Source organism: Oryctolagus cuniculus, chromosome 13 (genome assembly GCF_051225735.1).
Source record: "Oryctolagus cuniculus isolate XC-2025 breed Fujian yellow rabbit chromosome 13, ASM5122573v1, whole genome shotgun sequence".
Classification (NCBI taxonomy): Eukaryota; Metazoa; Chordata; class Mammalia; order Lagomorpha; family Leporidae; genus Oryctolagus; species Oryctolagus cuniculus.
Genome location: NC_142879.1, coordinates 60,566,297 through 60,590,528, shown reverse-complemented (window position 1 = coordinate 60,590,528; position 24,232 = coordinate 60,566,297). Strand labels below are relative to the sequence as shown.

The 24,232-nt window shown below is 37.8% G+C and overlaps 1 protein-coding gene across 2 annotated transcripts in view; it reads left to right on the top strand.

Moving 5' to 3' along the window:
- The window catches only part of RYR2 (ryanodine receptor 2), a 772,754-nt gene that overhangs the window by 205,494 nt on the left and 543,028 nt on the right, over positions 1-24,232 (top strand). For both annotated transcript variants that reach the window (NM_001082757.1, XM_089311247.1), the window contains 1 exon segment: positions 8,613-8,732. In NM_001082757.1, coding sequence (NP_001076226.1) covers positions 8,613-8,732 — 120 coding nt within the window.

Here is a 24,232-nt window from a genome sequence, read left to right as displayed (position 1 = left end):
TGAAATGATTAATGAATATTTGAAAGGAGCTATTGATGTTGTTGTTTCAGAATTATTTTCCATGCTGTGCTATTCCAGCAGACTTGGCAGTACTTGTTATAGAAATCATGCCTTATTTAGTTATCACAAAATTGCCTGGAATCACAGTGTTTTAGTTCTGGACTTACTCTCTGTAAATATTACATCTCTGTTCTAAAGAGTTTGAAAGTCATAGGAAGTATATATAAGATGATTTAACAATAGAAATCATACTCAATATATGCATTTTATTGAATGTATTATGTGCAGTGGTCTACAGTGGACGATGATCTCACTTTAGGTTTTGGCCAAAGTATTTCTTTCCATTGGACACATTGTTTCCATGGAACTTAATATGACCTGGACTGATGAGATACATGTGGTAAGCTTTTTGAGTTAAAATTAATTGTGGAAAATTTTGGAGAACATAATTCAGGATGAGAACCAGTTACCAAAATTCTAAACCTGCAAAAAGACTGTGCAGGATAAGCATGGTAAGAGTTTGAGGAATGTGCTTGACAGGATGGGACGGATTTCTTAGTGATTAGAGTTATTAAGAGTGTTTTCTGAGACGGGCATTGTGGCTCAGCAGAGTAACCCTCTTTCTGCAACTCTGGCATCTCTTATGGGTATCTGTTCCAGTACTGGCTGCTCTACATCTAAACTCCCTGCTAATGTGCATGGTATAGCAGCAGAAGATGGCCCAAGTGCCTGGGCACCCTACCCACATGGGAGACCTGGAAGAAGCTCCTGGCTCCTGGCTTTGGCCTAGCCTATCCTGGGCCATTGCAGCCATTTTGGGAGTGAACCAGTGGAGGGAAGACCTCATATCCAAGTGATAGAATCGGATTTTATATTGATGCTACACATTCTTATGGGGCATTAAAATTTCTAACAGCTGTAATAGACAGTATCAGTAATTTTCCTCCAATATTGCTCTATTTCATGGCTTCATAAAACCATGAAATCACTTATTACTGTCAAACAATACTACCTTTAATTGGAAATTAAATAGGATCTTAGCTTTGAAATTCTAAAAACAGGCTCCATCTATTAGCATGCCGGTACATATTTCTCTGCACCAGAAGGTGAATTGTAATCAGCAATCATTTATGGAGTACATTCTACTTACCAAGCACAATGTTGGATAATGGACATATACTCGTGAATAAGACAGATTTTATCTCTTTTCCAAAGTACTTCATCTTGCGATCACACCACCAACCTGACTACTCTGTGCCTTGGTACAACCCTTTCAGTATCTTCCCATTGTAGAGGTTCTCACACAGCTCCCAATACCATAGAACACATGCAAATTAAACAGTTGTAAAGAAGTGATTTCTATCTACAAGTAACATCTCTATAACGTTTATAAATTATTTTCCTTGTTATTTAGCATCAATTAGAAAATGATGTGGAAATGAAGTGGGGAGATAATAAAATCATTAGGCCCATCCTTGAATGCATCGGGTTGGCAGTATTAAAGGGATTGTCTCTTGTTTCATATTTATTTGTTACAATGGAAAGGCAGAAATCCCTGTAAATGTCATCTCCATGCATGGATGCAATGTGATTACAGGTATTTATTCATCCATCCATTTCTTCAGCAGATTTGTCCTGATTGACTGCTTGTTGTGAGCCAACATTCTTGCCTGCCTTGGAGCTATGCATTAGTAAGTGTGACAAAGTCCTTTTCCTTATAGATCTTGTGTACCAGTGAGGGAGGCTCCGACCACTTTTAGAAAAAGCAAATGGAGTAGCTCCACCCTTTCACCAGCATTTGAATGTTCTACATTATTAAGCTTTCTCTTTCACCTGCTTTTGTGTTATCTCTAACACTAGTACCCCAGATAGGATAGAATTTTTAGATCCTTTTATGGTTTTCTGTTCTCTTTCTTTTAGTTTTGAAATCAGCCAGTGTATTCTCTGGCTAACTTGGAGGTCCATCTTATCTACCTTCTTTGCTAAGGGCTTTGTAGTGTAGCAAAAGTTTCTCATTTGGCCAATTCTTGCTTTGGTTACAGTGGTTTAGGGAGGGCAAGACTCCTTCAATATTGAGAGAGACCTCATGATGAACTTGATTCTTGAACTACAGTATCTGAAGTGAGCAATTCAATAACAGGGCAGTACTAATTTAGCAATATTAACTTGTTATAAAATTTGGGCATTGTTTGTTATTTTATTAATTCATTCATCTACTACTTATTAAGTGCCTCTTATAATCCTTGACATTATGCCAGATATTAGGCTGTGATTCCAAGAAATAGCAGGCTCAGTTTAATTATCACGCTTTAATAATTACATAATATATGATTAATGACAACCAAGAGAACTAAAGGAAAGAATAAGTGCTAAAAAGGCATAAAACAAGAAACTGAGGCAACCTGGTGGGTTGGGGAAGGCTGGCTCTACAAAGATTGCCTAAATTTAGATTTAAATAAAGGATAAGTGTGAAAGGAGGAGGGAGAAAGTGGTTTAATAACAAGTGGAAATCCTGTAGGAACATAGTAATGAAGGAAGGTTGTTTGCTGCCTGTTGGTGCAAGACCATGCAGTGCAGGGCCTTGCTGACTTGGATTTTTTGGGTCATTATCCTTAGAGCAATGGGAAGCCACTAAAAGGGTTGTACCAAGGCACAGAGTAGTCAGATTGGTGGTGTGACTGCAAGATGAAGTACCTTGGAAAAAGAGTTTGTAGTGTGGAAAACCACTCAGCATATTTTTTTTAAAAAAATATGTATTTTATGTATTTGAAAGCAGAGTGACAGAGAAAGAGAGAGAGATCGATCCTCCATATCCTGATCAATTTACAAAATGGCTACCACAGCCAGGACTGAACCAGGAAATTTGCATAAGTAGGTTGGTCTTTTACATTTGGTAGCCTAGTTTAATATTCATTCCCTTCCTTACATATATAGCATATATTACATATTGATGGGAATCTGTACGTGAGTTCTGATTTTGTCCATAATGCACAGACTTATTTTAACATTCAACTGTTGATTGTCTCCAAAGTCATAAAGGAAACTACTCATAAATATTCTAGTATTCCTTACTCTTTCTGGAGCCTATTCTGGATCCTAGATCTGTATAGTGTGGCTCTCATCCTTGACAGCTTGTGCAAAATGCAGACTGAGCCCCAACCAAGAAGTATAGAATTGTAGTCTACATTTTACTGGGATCCGTGGGTGGTGGGATGTGCATAAAAGAATGAGAAATACTTCTAGGGATAACAATCAGTTGAGTCTCCAGAAGCCCTATGGGGCTGAAGGCTTTTATTAAGGTAAGTTAAGTTTAATGATCAATTTATGGAAATATGTATGATGAGCACTTTGTGAGTAACAGGCTACTTTGCATCTTATTTTCTCATCTGAACATGTATGGATAATCTTTGTATCACAAGGAAATATACTGAGTATTAAGTAAACTAGTGCTAGAGTAGGCATACACCACAAGGACTTCAAAAAGTTCATGGGAAGATGAAATTAAAAGACAAGGTTATTTGGGTGCATTTTATTTTTGAAAATACATGCATGTAACTTTGATCTTGCAGGTTATATAAACTCCAAAAACACTGCATGATTTTTTATTATAGCCATGCTGAACATGAATTTGCATTCAGATGTACTCATTATATGAAAATATAACTATTTTGGGTGCTAATGATTTTTTAAGTAAAACAATTAAATGCTCACTGGAAATTAATGAGTTCCTAGAGGGACAGTTAGGAGGTGGTTGTTAAAAAATTGGACTTGGTGTCTGGCTGGAGCTTTAAGCCATCTATTAAGTATTGCTACTTTCATATAGAAAATAACAGCGAATCTGCATCAATCTAAAGATAAAAGTGTCAAATGCAAATTGGGATTGTATTTTTTCAATTAATATAGTATATCCTTTGATACATCAAAAAAGAAGCTTATTTTCTGCTTTTGACGATTAATCAAATATAATTACCCTTATCTACCATTCTATCTGCATGAAGAACTTCTGGGATATACCTGTTTGTACCTTTTAAGTCTGAGTCTAAAAATGGTTGATTAATATATTTGTTCTTTTACTACTCTATTGTGTGGCCTTCTGTTCCTTTGATGTTGAAATGTCAAAATATAAATGGTTGGATTTTTAAGGCATTTGGTACTTAGAATATGTTAAATTGTGATGCTTTATTAAAAATGATGACTATTTCCCACTTATTTAGTGTCTAGGTACTGGTTTTTGTATGTAAGTCATTGTATAAGGTACTTTCTCACTTAATCACTTCAGAGATTCAATACCTGGCCAAAGATCCATAATCTCATGTGAGGTAGAGCTGGAATGGGAGTCTTGATTTTGCATATTGTAAAGTCTGTGCTATTTTAAAAAATACTGGTCATCCTACTTATTGTCTTTTCCTTTGTACAGTATTTCCTATAATTAATTCAGTGGGATCCAGTAATAGGATTGAACAAAAGGTCTTTCTATACATTTTTTTTTATTTTTTAAACAGTTATTTATTTATTTGAAAATGAAAGTTACAGAGAGGGAAAGAGAGCATGAGCTTCCCTCCACTGCTTTACTCTCCAGGTGGCTGCAATGACTAGTGGTGGGCCAGTCTAAAGCCAGAAGCCAGAATCTTCATCTAGTCTCCCACAGGAGTAGCAGGGGCCCAAGCACTTGACCATCTTACACTGCTTTTCCCAGACTATTACCAGAGAGCTAGATTGGAGGTGGAATAGCTGGGACACAAACCAGCACCCCTTTCTGATGCCATGGTCACAGGTAGAAGCTTTACTCCCTAAGCTACAACATTAGCTGCTACATTTTTATTTATGTAAAGTGAACACATTTTATGTTATTCATATATATAGATTTAGGAGAATAGTGATACTTCCCACCCTTCCTTCCCTCCCAACCATGCTCCTATTCTTCAACTCCTCCTCCTTTCTTAATCTTTTTTAAAACTTTTCAATGACATACTTTGAGTTTATTTTATACTCATAAGATTAACCCTCCAGTAAGGAAAGAATACAACAAATAATAATAAGAAGGAAAAAAAAAACACTGTTCCACAACAGTAGAGACAAGGGCTGTAAACAATAATTCTGAAAACTTTGATTTCACTCATATACATTACATTTTTTTGGTATGCTATTAGGTACCAAAGATCAGGAAAAACATGGTATTTGTCTTTTTTTGGAATGGATTATGTCACTAAATAGAATGGTTTCCATTTGCATCTGTTTTGTTCCTAAAAACAGATTTCATTCTTTTTTACAACTGAGTACTTTTCCATAGTGTACACGAACCAAATTTTCTTTATCCAGTCATTGGTTGAAGGACATCTGCTTTGATTCCATATTTTAGCTATTGTGAATTGAGCTGAAATAAACATGGAGGTTTATAACTTACTTATATGCTGATTTCACTTCCTTTGGGTAAATTTCCAGGAGTGGGGTGGCTGGATCATATGGTAGGTCTCTTTCCAGATTTCTGAGGAATCTCCATATTATCTTCCATAATGGCTGTGCTAGTTTGCATTCCCACAAATGGTGTATTAGGGTACATTTTTCTCTACATTCTCATTAGCATTTGTTGTTTTTTTGATTTTTGGATGACAGCCATTGAAACCTCATTGTGATTTTGATTTGCATTTCTCTGATGGCAAGTGAACCTGAGTATTTTTTCATGTGTCTTGGCCATTTGAGTTTTATCTTTTGAAAAATGCCTCTTTGTGACCTTTTCTCACTTCTTAACTGGTTTGTTTTGTTGTTGTTGAGTTTCTTGAACTGTTTTTAGATTCTGGATATTAATCCTTTATCAGTTGTGTAGTTTGTAAATAGTTTCTCCCATTCTGTCAGTTGCCTCTTCACTCTGCTGAGTGTTTCTTTTGTGGTGCAGAAGCTTCTCAGATTGATGCAATCCTATTTGTCTAATTTTTTTGCTTCTAGGGTCTTTTCCAAGAAGTCTTTGCTTGTGCCAATGTCTTGTTGAGTTTCCCCAAATTTCTGCTGTAGTAATTTGGTGGCATCAGGTCGTAGATTCAGATCCTTGATCCATTTTGAGTGGATTTTCATGTAAGGTGTAAGGTAGAGATCTTGCTTCATACCTGTGCATGCAGAGACTGTTTTCCCTCACCTTTTGTTAAAGAGACTGTCCTTGATCCAATAATTGATTTTAGTTCCTTTGTCAAAAATCAGTTAGTTGTAGATGCATGGGTTGATTTCTGGAGTTTCTATTTTGTTCCATTGGTCTACTTGTTTATTTTTTGCCAGTACCAGGACTTTTTGATTGTAACTGCTATGCATTATGTCTTAAAATCATGTATTGTGATGCCTCCACCTTTGTTTTAGTTGATTCTTGATCTCGTGTTTCTATATGAATTTTAGCATTTTTTTCTGGATCTGAGATGAATGTCATTGGTATTTTGATTGGGATCACATTGAATCTGTAAATTGTTTTTGGTTGTTTGGATGTTTGGATGAGACTAATTCATTCCACAAACATCGAAGGTTTTTCTATTTTTTGTGTGTGTCTTCTTTTGCTCTTTTTAAATGTTTTGTAATTTTCATTGTAGAGACCTTTCACCTCCTTGGTTAACTTAATTCCAAGGTGTTTGAAATTTTTGTAACTGTTATGAACAATATGATTTTACAAGTTCTTTCTCAGCCATGACATTTTCTGTATATTCACCCTGGCTGGTACATGAACCCCACAAAGGATCTGTGCAGCCCCTAGTGTGAGCATGGAACACTCTGCAGTGTCCCACTCCAGGTACTCAGGGACCTCCAAATCTGACGCCAGACACAGTGAGTGCCCAGAGACCCACCTACCCCCGTTACCCCCTGCAGGTACAGGGTTCCCACAGTCACTGCCCACAAAGCTCTCATAGTCACAGGGTTCAGAAGATACCCTCTCCACTCAAACTGCCCATACACAGAACAGATAGGTTCCTCAAGCCAGCTGCCTGTGGGTCTCTGTCTTCACAGTTTGAGCCCCAGAGTCCATAATATGTTGAGAGGATGGGATGTTCTCAAAATCCTAAGTGGGTGTCCATGCCCAGCCTGCTGTCAGCCCACCCAGCCAGACTCAAAGGCACTGGAAAACATGGATTTTTCCCTCTGGTAAAGTCTCCTGATTGCATGCGAGAGAGCCACTGCAGCCTCCACTGGGGTTAAGGTAGTACCTGCTTCCCACCAGGCACCCTTGTGGGGAGATGGGGAAAAAGAAATGTGCTTTTCCTTTGCTGGATTAGGTGATTACTCTGCCTTCCAATGGGGCTCCTGGCCAGACTCAAAGTCAGTGTGGTCTGCAAGATTCTCCCTTAGACAATTTTAGCAGTGGCACAGACTTTCACTGTCTGCTCTCACTTTGTTCTCTGAAGCCAGCATCTCCTGCAGCCCCCAGTTTTGGGAGTTGTGTGTGGTGTCCTTGCTGCTGTTTCTACTGTTTCCATGCTGATCCATGGAAGCCAGCATCTCCTCCAGCCCACAGCTTTTGGGAGTTATGTGTGGTGTCCTTGCTGCTGTTTGTAGTTTCCATGCTGATCCATGGCATCTCTCTTCTTTCTGTAGAATTTCCACTGCAAACATCTCTCCAACTTTCCCCTGCAAATGTACTTCCTTTACTTCTGTTATCTTACCCTAGTCAGAATTAGCACATCTTTTCTCTATTCAGCCATCTTGGATTCCCTTGGCCCCTCCTTTTCTTTTTCTTTTTTCTTTTTAAAAGATTTGCTTGTTTACTTGAAAGGCAGAGTTTCAGAGAGGCAGAGGCAGGGGGGTGGGGGAGATCTTCCATTGCTGGTTCGCTCAGATGGCCACAACATCTGAAACCAGGAGCCAGGAGCTTCCTCTCGATCTCCCATGTGGGTACAGAGGCCCAAGCACTTGGGCCATCTTCTACTGTTTTCCCAGACCACAGCAGAGAGGTGGATTGGAAGTGGAGCAGCCGGGACGCAAACTGGCACCCATATGAGATGCCAGCACTACAGGCGGCAACTTTACCCGCTATTCCACAGTGCCAGCCCCTGGCCTTTCCTTTTCTAAATGGTTATTTGAAATATGAACACGTAGCCAGTGTGTGCTTGAACTAAGATGACTTTGTCAGTCAATTTGAATACATAAATTCTGCTATTGACTTGCTCTCCTGTGTTAGTTTTGGAATAACTGATAAGCTAGCTATTAGAATTCATTCCATTCTTAATGATATTTAATGTCTTCGGAATGTATAAGACACTTTCTTGGTTATTTGGATGACTAAAGTGGGATGTGAGAGTGCTAGCATGAGACGCTTTATTTTACTGTTAGCCACACTGGTGTGTTGGAGATCAGTAATAGTGATTAGAAAACTTTACGTGGCCTGGAGTGGTGGTAGCTTTTCCTGTGTCTCCCACAGGATTTTTTTTTTTTTTCAAATAAAATGTGGGATTGATTCTATATATATATATATATATATATATATATATATATATATATGTTTTGACAGCTGTTCTTACTTTTGGGCTCTTTCTTTTGGCTCAGATTTTTCAAATGCACCTAAATCATGTTTTTCTGAATCTGATTTGAACTATCTTGTCATGTCAAATCTCATTTTTTTCTCTTTTTCTCTCTCTTTGCAGGATGATGAAGTGGTTCTGCAGTGCACCGCAACCATCCACAAAGAACAACAGAAGCTATGCTTGGCAGCAGAAGGATTTGGCAACAGACTTTGTTTCTTGGAGTCTACTTCCAATTCCAAGGTAGAACACTCAATTTTTACTAGTTATTTAGGCGTACTCTACTATTTTCTGTGGAGCACACAGTATATGAACCTAACGGTGTATGAAAAATATTTTCACCATCAAGAAAATTTTTGAGCCCTTAATGCACTCAAGGAACTGGAATACTGCTGTTAGGACAATGAAGTCCTTGCCTTATGATGTTTATAATCTAGTGGAAAAGTAAGCAATGAGTAGCTGATGTAATTTCAGAACTGATAAGAAAAGCAGAGTAGACAGTGATGAGGAACAGATTGACCCTTTCAGAAACAGTATGAAGGGAAGACCTTCCTGTGGCAGTGACGTTTGAGCAGGTGGAATGAAGTGAGGAAGTGTGCAGTGCTAAGTTCTTGAACATTCCACACAGAGTATTCAGGTGATGCAAGGGCTGGAGTTAGCAACGCTCACACAGTGTTTAAGGAAGAGCCAGGGGCCCACTACAGCTGCCACAACACGAATGAAGTGACTGTAATGAGGACAAGTGGTCGAAGGACCAGATTGTGGAGGGCCTTCCAGGAAGTAGCTACAGGGTAAGGTTCTTTCCTAGTGTGTGGGGAGGCTATGATCATTGGATCCAAGTGAGTTCTGCTGCTTGAGTTGATATTTAAAAGATTATTTGGTTATTACATGGATTAGCACGTGTAGAAAGAGGAATAGTAGATGTAGGGTGGCTAATTGGAAGGTGCTCTCTGAGATCAATCTGAGTAGGGACTGTTACTTTTTGCTACTAGAAGCCATGGTAGAACATGCTGTGAGGAATGGAGTTGCTGATACATTACAACAAAGAGAAAGAGAAAATATGCCCCTGGGGGTAGGAAATTAGTTAGAAGATACTCAACTTTACAATATTTTGTGGAATACTTTTTATTTTACTGGGCAAGCACTTTGACAGATATGCTGTCAATTAATGGTTTCAGTAAGAGAATTAATAGTTACCTTATAACATGAGGAAATCGAAAACCTAGTAAAAGTCAAGGTCTATAATTAAAATTCTCAATGCAACTTGGAGCAACAGAGTTACTAATCACTTTTCTCATATCTAGGTCTTTTGATTCAATCTCTGATTCATTATTTATATTATACAATCTCATTAGAATAAAAATTTCACATTGTACCTCATAAATATGTTAAATGTTATGTGTTAATAAAAAATTGAGCAAGGTACAGACATGATTTTTATAGTAATAATTGGTACCAGACAGCATTATTAATATTATAAGAGTTTATAGCAAAATACTATGTATTTTATAGCTTTCTACAGGATTACTTTAATTTGATATTTGTTGATTAAGTACCTTTTGTACAACTTGCTATGTTATGTGTTGATTTTGAAAATTATTATCGAACATTTTAATAATTGTAATTTTCCCTGTGATTTTTTATTTTTTTTTTGTAGTAGTAGTTAGAACTATTCTGGCCATTTAGCTGGTTTTGATTTTACACATATGAAACACTGTGTTAGCTATTGTTCTCTTGGTCCTTTCATGTAACAGCTGATTTCCAATGTTAAAAATTAACATCTCCATTCTATAATAGGTGTTTCATGTAACAGCCAAGCATTGAAGTAGGATTTAGGCATCCATTGAAATTGTTTAATTCCTAGGAGGGATTCTTAAGGACTTTAGTAACTGTTGATGATTAGTTGAAATGAACAATTTATCTGTTTTTATTTTCATGTTATCTTACACAGTTCTAATTTATCTTAAAATTTGCATTGGAGATAAGATACCAAGATTAAGCATCAGATTAGAAATAAAATTAAAGTTCAGTAGACCAATATGAGCTGTGTTTTTCCGTTGTTATAATGTAATCTTTTCCATTATGCAGCTCAGACTGCTAGGGGATCCCCTAATATGTCAGTTTTACTCATATCTGTCTTTGTCTTTGTTAATTCTGCCTTGTATATCCTTCCTGTGCTTTTATGTCTGCTGAAATCCAGCTTGCTTCAGTCTCTGTTCTTTTTTTGAAATGCCCTAGATTCTCCCCTCTGTGGTTCTTAAGTGTTTTGTGTATCTGTGCTTCTACTATGCGGCTGGTGGGGCTTAATTCTGGGTAATATTTGTACTTCCTTTTCATTCTGAATGCATGTGTGTGTGGAATCCTAGGTACAAATGCCAGCCTCTGAACACCCACAGGATTAGAGGCATCTCGTTTGTTTTATTTTTGAGTCCCAAAGCACAGTGTCTTAAACTAGTATAATTTAGTGGATTATTTATTTGAAAGGGAAATAATAGGATAATTATATTTTATAAGATAGACTTTCAATTCTGTACAGTAACAAATAGTCAAAACTCTAGATCTCTAGTTCACATTTAAAGTTGTAAACCTGGGTGTAACTGGAATAGCATGGACACATTTGGGTTTGACTTTCACTGGTAGAGAATAGAATATGGTCGTTTATTCTTGAATTGGTGTCTCCTGCATTTATCGTAAAGCTAGGGAGAACAGAACCATTATTGGCTGTAAGTAGTCAGACACTGTAAATTTTATATGTGCTTCTGGAAATGATCCCAGAAATATCTTAAGCTACAGAATCTTTTAATCAAAGATGGGATTTATTGTTTAGAAGGCTATGTTTCTTGTTCCTAGGATATTTATTCAGGCTGATGTCTGCCTCAAAGAGCGTGGTTCATAATTTAAGCATAGATTTTCCTGCAGAAAATAAAAACATTTACATCAGATGGAATGTTTTGATGGGTTATTTCTAATTCATCATTATGAATGCTTTGTGTGTGCTCCTGATGTGAATGGCTTTTCATCTTAGTCTGTATGTTATATAATTGAGAAGTTGAGTTTTTGCATTTAGGATCTAGTCCTGTTCAGGCAGATCCGCCCTGTAGTTACTGAAAATTTAGGCAAAAATGATCTTATCAGGGAGGCATACTCTTTCATTTATTTGAGTTTCCACAGAAAAATAGGCATGACCTTGGTTGGTGCTGTGGCATAGCAGATAAAGCTGCCACCTGCAGTGCTGGCATTCCACGTGGGCGTCGGTTCGAGTCTCAGCTGCTCCACTTCCAATCCAGCTCTCTGCTATGGCCTAGGAAAGCAGTGGAAGATGGTACAAGCCCTTGGGCCCCTCCACCCACATGGGAGACCTGGAGGAAGCGCCTGGCTTCGGATAGAGGCAGCTCTGGCTGTTGTGGTCAATTGAGGAGTGAACCAGAGGATGGAAGAACTCTCCCTCTCCCTCTCCCTCTCCCTCTCCCTCTCCCTCTCCCTCTCCCTCTCCCTCTCCCTCTCCCTCTCCCTCTCCCTCTCCCTCTCCCCCTCTATCTGTCTCTCCTCTCTCTATTTAATTCCGACTTTCAAATGAATAAATAAATCTTTAAAAAAGAAAAATAGGCAGGACCATGAAAATTGTAAAGCCCCAAACCCACAGAGAATACAGTATCAAAACAAAACAAAACACCAAGGTGGCAAGTTATCCCCTCATATGGTAGTAGGAAGTGTATGGGAGCAAGTGGAAGAAAGGCAGCATGAGTCTGTTGTTTCTCAAGAGGCCTAAGATGTACCCCCGGAAAGCATGGTGTGCCAATGTGAACAGGTCAGCCAGCTCCAGCAGGGAGCCAAGGAAGCGGGGAAGGATGGATGCTACCAGAGCAATTTTGTTTCTCCAGACTTTTGTAACTGACCACATGAGGTTCCCAGCTAGGACTGAGCTCTTTTCCCAAGAGAAGTTAGAGAGGATAGAACCCAGGTTGAATAGGGATGATGGACACAAAAAATAGAGAAGGAGCAGCCAAAAGGAGGGGAGTAGGGCAGAACCAATAGATGTCATGAAATGAGAAACGGTGCTTCTTTGGAACACAGGAGAAAGCCAAAGCTGAAAAACCTGCGCTCCCTCTTTTCCCTAAGAACCTTTATGCCTGTAGTCATTATAATTTTATCATAGGTAAGTAGTTATTTATAATCATGTATAATTTATTCATGTAATTTAATTTATGGGGCATATACAATTATAATTGTTAATTATGTATAATTTTCATTTGCATATGTACTTTTATATGTAATAAAGAGAGTGGTTGGGGAGCAGAATGACTTGTGTTTGTAATAAAGGTCTACAGATAAACAGACTCACAGCCATTATCCAGTATTTTTAAGTGAATTGAAAGAGATTCAGAAAATAAGAGACTGTATGAAAGAATAGCATACATTATAAACTCAAAAATAAGATGAATACAGAAGAAGGACTTGAAGAGAGCTGAAAGAGGATAAGAGGAAATTAAACAATAAAAAAAATCAGTTTTAGAAGTACAGACTGAATCAGAAGTAACACCAGAGCACATCAACCAAATAGAAGATGGAAATATGATAACCTTCAAAAATCCAAAGAAAATGAAATAAGAGTTGAAAAAGACATGGGAGATGCTAGATATTGGAGAGAGGAAGGAAGAACAATGTACTTGTATCAGAAGGCTCAGAAAGAAAACCAAAGCAGCAGAAAAGTGAATATTTAAAACTAATAGCTCAACTACACTTGCCTGAAACTACCTGCTGGAAAGGCATCATGCATACCTGGCTCCCCAGCACAGTCAACTTCCTAATCAGCCAGAAAGATCATCTAAGAAGGCCATTTAAATTTAAAAGTAATAAGGAAGAAATCCTTTGAATCCAGGCTAAAAGACCAAAGACCAAATCACTTTTTTTTTTTTTTTTTTTTTGACAGGCATAGTGGACAGTGAGAGAGAGAGAGAGAAAGGTCTTCCTTTGCCGTTGGTTCACCCTCCAATGGCTGCCACGGCTGGCACACTGCGCTGATCCGAAGGCAGGAGCCAGGTGCTTCTCCTGGTCTCCCATGGGGTGTAGGGCCCAAGGACTTGGGCCATCCTCCACTGCACTCCCGGGCCACAGCAGAGAGCTGGCCTGGAAGAGGGGCAACCGGTACAGAATCCGGCGCCCCGACCAGGACTACAACCCCGTGTGCCGGTGCCGCAAGGCGGAGGATTAGCCTAGTGGGCAGCGGCGCCGGCCCCAAATCACTTTTAAGGCAAAGTAAATAAAATTGTCATCAGACATTTGAACAACAATGCTTTCTGACTAAGCAATGGTGTGATGTATTTAAGAAGCTCAAAGGAAGAAAATGAGAATTGAAGTCGAAGTGTGAGTCCAGCCAAAATGATTTTTCAATGTAAAAATCCTTAACAACGTGAAAAGAAAACCATAGATACTGTTTTCCTGAGCCGTTCTTTAGGAATGTACTGCAGACGGAGTACAGTAGAGGCTGACACAGGGAAGGGTGGTGAACCTTCCACACAAATGAGCTTCAAGAACTGACACTGAACAGTGGCTGTGGTGGAGCAATTGTGTGGAAGGTCTCCATGCTCGGAAAACAGAGACTCAATGTCGCAACCAACAAGTGGGAGAAGATGGGGAGACAATATGAGAATTATATTCAAATTTCTGATTGCCTTATAGGTATTGTCTGAAAGTATATCATAACTGGCTGGGAGAGAAGGGGGAAGAAAGATGTTATTAACTTTTTCAATATTGCTCTCCAAGAGAATAATAATGAATAAACAATAAAAAAAGAGTAACTTAGGGGCCAGTGCTATGGCCTGTGATGCCACCATCCCATATGGGCACTGGCTCCTGTCCCTGCTGTTTGTGTCCTGGCTGCCCCACTTCTGATCCAACTCCCGGCTAATGGCATGGAAAAGTGGTAGAAGATGGCTAAAATGCTTGGGACCCCTACCACCCATGTGGGAAACCCTGAAGAAACTCCTGGCTTTGGCTTGGCCCAGCCATGGTTCCGGAGGTCATCCGGGGAGTGAACCACCAAATGTCTCTCCCTCTTTCTCTGTAACTATGACTTTCAAATAAGTTTTTACTGTTTTTTTTTTTTTAAAGAACTTAGTGCATTATTTAAATACACTAGTATTAGGGTAGCCCAGACTCCATAACACAACTATATCTCTCATTTAAACACATACAAACATATGAGATGTTTTCAGCAACTTTGTGGAAAATGTGAATTGTCTTTTAATTCCATTATTTTCCAAATTGTTTGAAATTGCCTTGTTATATGTGTGTATATATAGAAGTAAGCATTGGTACTTCATGATAATTGGATTCTGGTGTGGCTAATATAGACTTAAGCATGGAATGCTTTGCTGTCCACCAATCTCTATAGTGGAAAATCACACTCCTGGCAACAGTAACTTGAAATAATGGGCACCGTCAGGACATATTAGGTATTGCTCTTCTTCTGTCCTTTTCACTTCTAATCACTTTATGATCAGGAAAATATTTAATAAGGGGAATAATTGCCAGTTAAATCTAATGTTCCTTTGGTAACGTTTGGGTTATTTTAGAGTTTTAACTTGTATTACATCAAGAAATGATTCATAATTAACATTCAAAGGATATAATTAGGGATATTAAATACATGAACAGACGTAAAATAAATGTTCTGTGTTATGTCTTAGTGATAGCAGAATAACTTTAATCAGCTCAGATGGACCACATGAGTTTAAGCTCCCTGTTGAAGGCATGGGGATATTAAATGATGACCAAACAAAGAATGTGCTAACTTAAAACTGCCTATGCAGTTCTGTGAAGGATTACTTTAGTATTTGGTTTAACACTTTCATTGGGGCTAATTTATTTGACTTTTTATATTTATGAAAAGAATAGTTTTTTAACTTTTATTTAATAAATATAAATTTCCAAAGTACAGCTTATGGATTACAATGCCCCCCCCCCATAATTTTCCTCCCACTCGCACCCCTCCCATCTCCCGCTCCCTCTTCCATCCCATTCACATCAAGATTCATTTTCAATAATCTTTATATACAGAAGATCAACTAGTAAAGATTTCAACAGCTTGCACCCACACAGAAACACAAAGTGTAAAATACTGTTTGAGTACTAGTTATGCCGTTAAATCACATAGTATAACACATTAAGGACAGAGATCCTACATGGGGAGTAAGTGCACAGTGACTCCTGTTGTTGACTTAACAATTGACACTCTTGTTTATGGCGTCAGTAATCACCCGAGGCTCTTGTCATGAGTTGCCAAGGCTATGGAAGCCTTTTAAGTTTGCCATCTCTGATCTTTAGACAAGGCCATAGTCAAAGTGGAAGTTTTCTCCTCCCTTCAGAGAAAGGTACCTCCTTCTTTGATGGCCCATTCTTTCCACTGGGATCTCACAGAGATCTTTCATTTAGGTCATTTTATTTTTATTTATTTATTATTTTTTTTTTTGGCCAGAGTGTCTTGGCTTTCCATGCCTAAAATACTCTCATGGGCTTATTAGCCAGATCCAAATGCCTTAAGGGCTGATTCTGAGGCCAGATTGCTGTTTAGGACATCTGCCAGTCTGCTGTGTATCCTGCTTCTCATGTTGGATTGTTCTCTCCTTTTAAAAATTCTATCAGTTAGTATTAGCAGACACTAGTCTTGTTTATGTGATCCCTTTGACTCATAATCCTGTGATTATGATCAGTTATGAACTGAAACTGATCACTTTGACTAGTGAGATGGCATTGGTACATGCCACCTTGTTGAGATTGAATTGGAATCCCCTGGCACATTTCTAACTCTACTGTCTGGGGCAAGTCCAATTGAGCATGTCCTGAATTGTACATCTCCTCCCTCTCTTATTCCCACTCTTATATTTAACAGGGATCATTTTTCAGTTACATTTAAACACCTGAGAATAATTGTGTGTTAATTAAAGAGTTCAACCAATAATATTAAGTAGAACAAAAAAAATACTAAAAGGGATAAAGTATTAAGTTGTTCCTCGACAGTCAGGATAAGGGCTGATCAAGTCACTGTTTCTCATAGTGTCCATTTCACTTCAACAGGTTTCCTTTTTGGTGCTCCGTTAGTTGTCACCAATCAGGGAGAACATATGATATTTATCCCTTTGGGACTGGCTTAATTCACTCAGCATGATGTTTTCCAGATTCCTCCATTTTTTTGCAAATCACCAGACTTCATTTTTTTTACTGCTGTATAGTATTCTATAGAGTACATATCCCATAATTTCTTTAACCAGTCTATTATTGATTGGCATTTAGGTTGATTTCAGGTCTTAGCTATTGTGAATTGAGCTGCAATAAACATTGAGGTACAGACAGCTCTTTTATTTGGCAATTTAATTTCCTTTGGGTAAATTCCAAGGAGTGGGATGGCTGGGTTGTAAGGGACACTAACCCTCTGTTGGTGGGAATGTAAACTGGTAAAGCCACTATGGAAGTCAGTTTGGAGATTCCTCAGGAAAGAGTAGTTTTAATCATTAGCAATGGTTAATACTGATTATTTCATAAGATATGTGATGTGGAGTCTCACCTTGCCCATGTGATCTAAAACATGTTAAATGTTTTAAAATAATTTTTAATTATATACTAAATTAGAATCTCAGGTTCTAATAGATTATTATATGAAACAGTGATCGTTTTTAAATGTTTGAAACCAATTATTATAGAAATTTAAAATTGAGAAGTTGTACAACTGAGAAAGATTTTATCATTACACATGATTGCAGATCTCAAGGATCACTAGAGTTCCATAGGACATAGTTTGAGGATCATTGTTTTACTGGCACGTGATAATTAAATCAACAGTCATAATGCTCCTACCACAAGAGAGAATTCACTTAAAGCATCAATTTTTTAAAGTATTTATTTATTTTATTTGGAAGGCAAAGTTAGAGATCCTCCATCTGCTTGTTAAGTACCCAAATGTCCATAACGCTGGGGTGGGCCAGGCTGAAGCCAGGAACCAGGAGCTTCTTCCAGTTCTCACACATGGGTGCAGAGCCCAAGGACTTGGGTCATCATCCACTGCTTTCCCAGGCCATTAGTAGGGACCTGGATGAGAAATGCAGGAGTTGGGACTTGAACCACCGCCCATAGGGGGTGCTGGTGCTGCAGGTAGTGGCTTAACCTGCTCCACCACAGAGCCTGCCACAAAGCGTCAGTCTTATATAGTGATCTTATTGATACAAGTATAGTGTTATTGTGTTTATATATGTAGATTCAGGATAGAGATGGCGGGTTTTTAAGATTTGTTTCAACCCAATGCTTCAGTGATTCTATATTGCTAATACTGGTTAAAACACTGTTGGTGATTTTCATCCAGCTCTATAACGAAAGTTACATCTTGAATATTGAACAATATCAGAAACTCTTGCCATTTATTCCAATTTCTATGGCATCATTTTAATTAAAAGTATTTCTTCTAGTAGTGGAACATGATAGAGCAATATTTTATCTTAGTGACTTCTCATTTTGGAATATTATTCACCACCATAAATAATGCATTAGGATATTAATGATGCATAGTAGTTGTGATATTCCAGATGAACTGCTCTTCTTATTCAAGTGAGAAATTTTGAATAATAAAACTGTCAGTGTAAGATAAATGCTAGATGATATAAGTAAAATGCATTTTAAAATAAAGTTTATAAAATACCTTAAACAATATATACTTATTTCTCAACATATTCTCCTAAATTTAACTGAAATAAAAAAGCATAATGATGGGAAAATAAATACAATGATGTTGTTTTGTTTGTCTTTATTCTTGTGACTTTACAGAATTGCACAAAAGGGAGGCAAAGGAAAGAGCAGTGTAGTTGGGAAACACCATAAATTATCAGAAACCATTTTTTTTTAAATCATTGTGTTCTAGCTAGAGACAGAACAAGAGAGAGAGAAATAGATGGTGTCAGGATCTACCCCTCCGGGAACTGGCCAGGTTGCCATGAAGGAAGAGTTGAGGAGACTGAGGAAAGTCAAACTAAACACTTTATTGATATTCTAGGCGACTGGGGGGGAAATCGCTCAAGCCAACTCCTGTGGGCCGAAGGCACTACAGACTAGGAGCATTCCCTGTGGGCACAAGGTGCTACGGACCGGGGAGAGAGGCTGAGCAACCTCTGTTTACAGCGTCTGAGGGTCCACTTATATACAGTTTTTAAAGGTCAACTCCACCCATGCACCAACCTCCCACACTCCATAGTCATAGTAATACTGCCCTCCTAGGCCCCATAGTCATAGTAGCGTGGTTACATAGTATAACAGTGGTTTGCTGTGCAAGCTATAGTGCAGTCTCTCTCTCCATTGATGAATTTCATTCCTTCCTGAGTGGATCCCTAACAGATGGAAAGACAGAGAGAGGTAGACACACACATGTATACACAGAGAAAGACAGACAGAGGGAGAGCTCCTGTCCGCTGATATCCTGAATGTCTGCGGTGACTAGGACTAGGCCAGGGCTAGAGCTAGTAGTCAGGAATGCACCCAGCTCTCCAGCATGAGAGGCAGGAAACCAGTTACTTATTTTACTTGAGCCATCACTGCTGCTTTTCAGGGTCTGCACTTGCAGGAAGCTAGAATGAGGAGTTGTAGTCAGGCATCAAACCCAGACACTCCAGTGTGGGAAATAGGCATCTTAACTGATAGGCCTAATGATGTTCCTTTGCCAACATTTTAAAAGGAAATGAAAGTAGATAGTAGACACGGTAGAAATAGCCCAGTGATGCCCAGACATGTAGTCTGTAAAGAATGAATGAATGTGTATATATACAAAGACATGTAACAATTTTTTGCAGTTTATTATACTGGGTCAGAAGAGCATCATTTGTTGAAATGTATTTTTAATTTATATAAAAGTAATTATTCTTAGTATTTAGATGTTGCTACCTGGTTAAGAAAGGGTAGAGATATAAAGGGCAAAATATGATATAATTGCCATCCCTAAAGTAGGAAACTTTTTTTAAAAAGATTTATTTATTTATTTCAAAGAGTTACACACAGAAAGAGAAGGAGAGAAAGGGGGAGGGAGGGAGGAGGGAGGGGTTTTTCGTCTGCTGGTTCACTCCCCCAATTGACCACAACGGCCAGAGCTGTGCTGATCCAAAGCCAGGAGCCAGGAGCTTCTTCTGAGTCTCCCAGTGGGTGCAGAGGTCCAAGGACTTGGGCCATCTTCTACTGCTTTCCAGTGCTATAGCAGAGAGCTGAATTGGAAGTGGAGCAGCCAGGACTCGGGATGCCGGTACTGCAGGCCGCAGCTTTACCCACTACACCATAGTGCCGGCCCCAGTAGGGAGCATGTTATGAAATAATTGATTAGTACAACACTGATGCATTGCCTTATGTGCTAAAGACTCATTTTAGGAGTTTTTCTCTTTTTTTTAAACTTATTTTTTTAATTTTATTTGGTAAATATAAATTTCCAAAGTACAGTTAATGGATTATAATGCCTCCCCACCCCCATAATTTCCCTCCCACTTGCACCCCTCCCATCTCCCGCTCCCTCTCCCATTCCATTCACATCAAGATTCATTTTCAATTATCTTTATATACAGAAGATCAATTTAGTATATATTAAGTAAAGATTTCATCAGTTTGCACCCACACAGAAACAAAAAGTGTAAAATACTGTTTCAGTACTAGTTATAGCATTAGTTCACATTGGACAACACATTAAGGGCAGATCCCACATGAGAAGTAAGTACACAGTGACTCCTGTTGTTGACTTAACAATTTGACACTCTTGTTTAAGGCGTCAGTCATCTCCCTAGGCTCTAGTCATGAGTTGCCAAGGCTATGGAAGCCTTTTGAGTTTGCCGACTTCGATCTTATTCCGATAGGGTCATAGTCAAAGTGGAAGTTCTCTCCTCCCTTCAGAGAAAGGTACCTCCTTCTTTGATGGCCCATTCTTTCCACTGGGATCTCACTCGCAGAGATCTTTCATTTAGGTCGTCGTCTTCTCCTTTTTTTTTTTTTTTTTTTTTTTTTTTTACAGAGTGTCTTGGCTTTCCATGCCTAAAATACTCTCATGGGCTCTTCAGCCATTTTAGGAGTTTTTAAAAGATATTAACAGAATCTCAGTTGTGGCCAAAGATGGATTCTTTATTTCTCATTATGTTTTTTGTTATGATTTAGAAAATGAAATGAAAAATTTAAGAAAACAGTCAAGTCTAAGACTTACCATCCATTCTATAATTTGGGGGAGAACTACATGAATCATAGGGCTAATGGAACCAGCTGGAGAAAATTCTACCTGGCATTTCCCTCTTGCTCACACAGGCTCTCCTCAAACCCTAAGAAAAGATTGGTAGACACTTTACCCAGCTAACCTGACTGCCTCAGATCAAGGGGCTGTACTAACAAGCGAAGTGAGTGGAAATCTTTAGTTCCTCCTTAGGCTCCATCACATCAGATGATATGGGCATGGGAAGCAAGAAGCTGGTGGTGAGGAATTACATGTTGGAAGCTTCAGTCCTCACAAAGTGCTGAAGGCATAAGGCATATGCAGATGGGAATAGCATTTGTGTGAGTACAGTCTAGGGATTGTGACTTTGATTTTTATGTGTCTGTCGTAATAAAAGAGAATAGAACAAAGCATAGGGGAAGGGGAAGCTTCTTATTTTAAAATATAAATTACCCTATAAACATTTTTTTATTTGAAAGGCAGAGAGAGAGAGAGAATGAGAATGAGAATGAGAATGAATCATCTTCCATTCGCTGGTTAACTCACCAGATAGCCACAACGGCCTGGGTTGAGCTGGGCTGAAGCGAGGAGCCAGGAACTTCTTCTGGGTCTCCCATATAGATTCAGGGATCCAACACTTGGGCCATCTTCTGCTGCTTTTCCTGAGTGCATTAGAAGGGAGCCAGCTCACCATTGGAGGGTGAACCAACGGCAAAAGGAAGACCTTTCTCTCTGTCTCTCTCTCACTGTCCACTCTGCCTGTCAAAAATAAAAAAAAAAAAAAAAGAAGGGAGCCAGCTCAGAAGTGGAGCAGCCAGGACTTGAACTGGTGTCTAAATGGTATGTTGGCACTGCAAGCAGAGGCTTAAACTTCTATACCACAGGTCCAGCCCCCAAACACATTTTTGGAAGAAAGTAGGTACTCAATAAATGCTTGTTTATTTTAACTGCTTATCTTTCTTTAGGCTGATAACTTAATATTGATGTATCTACTTTTGTGGTTTACCGATTCATTTGGCTTTTAAAAATCCTCGTGTACTATCCAAAGAGTACACAGACTTTGTTGTCATACCTCAATAAATTAATTTAATGCTTTTAATGATGCAAGAGTTAATATTCATATTTGTGACTAAAATAATGTTTAATGATATATAGATTGATCATGATGGGTCCAGTGCATTTGCAAGAACATTTAACTTAATAATTCGTATGAAAGATAAATCTGTTAGCCTGCTTATACCTAATCAAATACCTTGCAAAAAGCATTAAACTGTATAAGTAATTATTAACAAATTTAATACAGAATGAAATGTTAACTTTTTCCCATTATAAATTTCTAATACTGTGGCAAAAAATATTTTATTTCCACACACTTTTTTTCTGTAAGTGGTAAAAAACCTGAAACTATATGTTAGTGCAAAATGGCCCACTCACTTTATAAACATTTCAGTGATTCTTTATAAAGTTAAACATATACTTATGGTTCAACCTAGCAGTCTACTACTCTTGTTTATTTATCTAGGAGTTATTTGCCCAATTTCTACCCAAAATTATATACTCATGTGAGGGTATTTCAAACATTCATGAAAAATGGAATTAAAAGTTAAGTGTATTTTGGTGCAGAAAAACTTGAAATCCATGTATGGTATTTTAATAATATGCATTCTCCATAATCTTTTTGAAAACTTCTATATGCTTGGAGGAGTTTTTACTCATAATAGCCTAAAACTAGAAACAACCAAAATTTGTATCAGCTGATAAAGGGTGCTAAGTTGTAATAAAAAGAATGGACTATTTAATGATAACAATTATGTTTGATACCAACTCAAAATCATTAAATAAATTGAGAAAAGCAAGACACCAATGACTACACAGTGAGCAATTCCATGTGTATGAAATTGTGGAAAGGCAAAGCTATGGTGACAAAAAAGCATATGAGTAGTTGGCAAGGCCTGAGGAAAAGTAGGTGGAGATTTACTGCGGAGACATGCAAATGTTTTTATTTCATAGATTAGATTGAAATGTTCCATTTTGTGATTGTGCTGATGATTAGATAATTGTAGCAAAGTGTTAAAACTCATCAAGTTATATATTTGTAAGTGGTAACTTTTATTGCATGTAAATTAGATCTCAATAAAGCTGATTTTTAAAAATCTCAAAAGGCACAAAGCAAAGTAGAGATATATTTTAGAACATTATTTCTGGATATCAACAAATACCATGATGCATAAAGGAAACAAAACAACAACAAAATAACCCACCAATAAATGCAAATTAGTGCACACATTATGGAGGATCCTGTGGAAGTTTCTCAAAAAACTAAAATTAGGTTGATCTTGTGATCCAGCTATCCACCTTTTAGGTATAAAGCTAAAGGAGATGAAATAAGCATGTTTTAGAAATATATGTGCTGCAGTGTTCTTTGCAGCACTATTTACAATAATCAAAGTACTGTATCAACCTAGATGTCCAATGATGGATGAATGAGAAAGCAAATGAGGTTTATATACACACACAATGGAATCTTATTAAGCCATAAAAATAAAATCCTGACATCTGCAACAACATGAATAGAACTTGAGATCTTTATATTAATTGAAGTAAGGCAGACACAGAAATGTGTTCTCTGTCTTATGGGGAAGTAAAAATGAAAACAGTTGGTCTGAACTCAGAATAGTGACTACTAGAGATTGGGAATGGTTGGGGGAAGGAGGATAGAGGGATACACAAAAACACAATTGATAGATATGACAAATCCTAGGATTCTGTGGCACAGTGGAATGACTATAGTTCACAATAATATATTAGATACTGAAAAACGACCTGAAAGAGAGAAACTGGTAAACTAAATGCAAATAACAGATATAGAAATAGAAAGACTGGTTGCCTGGTGTGATTGGTTTGCACTATGTATATGTGTTGAAATGTTTCACTGTATCCCAAATAAAGAAAAGTATTGTGTATTAATCAAAAAGCTAAAAATAAAATAGTTTAAAAAATAGCAGCACCACCAAAATTATAAGTCTGAGATTGGGAGAAGATACTTGAAGCAAGTGTGTATAAACCGTTAAAATTTTATTTTCCAGAATATATATAAAGATTTCTTACTAATTAGTTAAGGAAGAAAGAGTATCCAGGAGATACATGTTTGAAAATTTTGAAGAAGTAGTTCTCAGCAAAGAGAACTCAGGTGGCTTCCAAACAAAAAGATACTCAAAATAGCTCCAAAATGTATCAAATACCTTGGAATAAATTTAACCAAGGATGCCAAAGATCTCTGAGGAAAATTACAAGTCATTAAAGAAAGAAATAGAAGAAGACATTAAAAAATGAAAAATTTTCCATGTTCATAGATTGGAATAATTGACATCATCAAAATATTCATGCTACCAAAAGGAATTCAAGTTCAGTACTACCCAATCAAGAGACCAATGATATTCTTCACAGATATAGAAAAAAATGATACTAAAATTCATATGGAAATACAAGAGACCTTGAATAGCTAAAGCAATATTATGCAACAAAAACA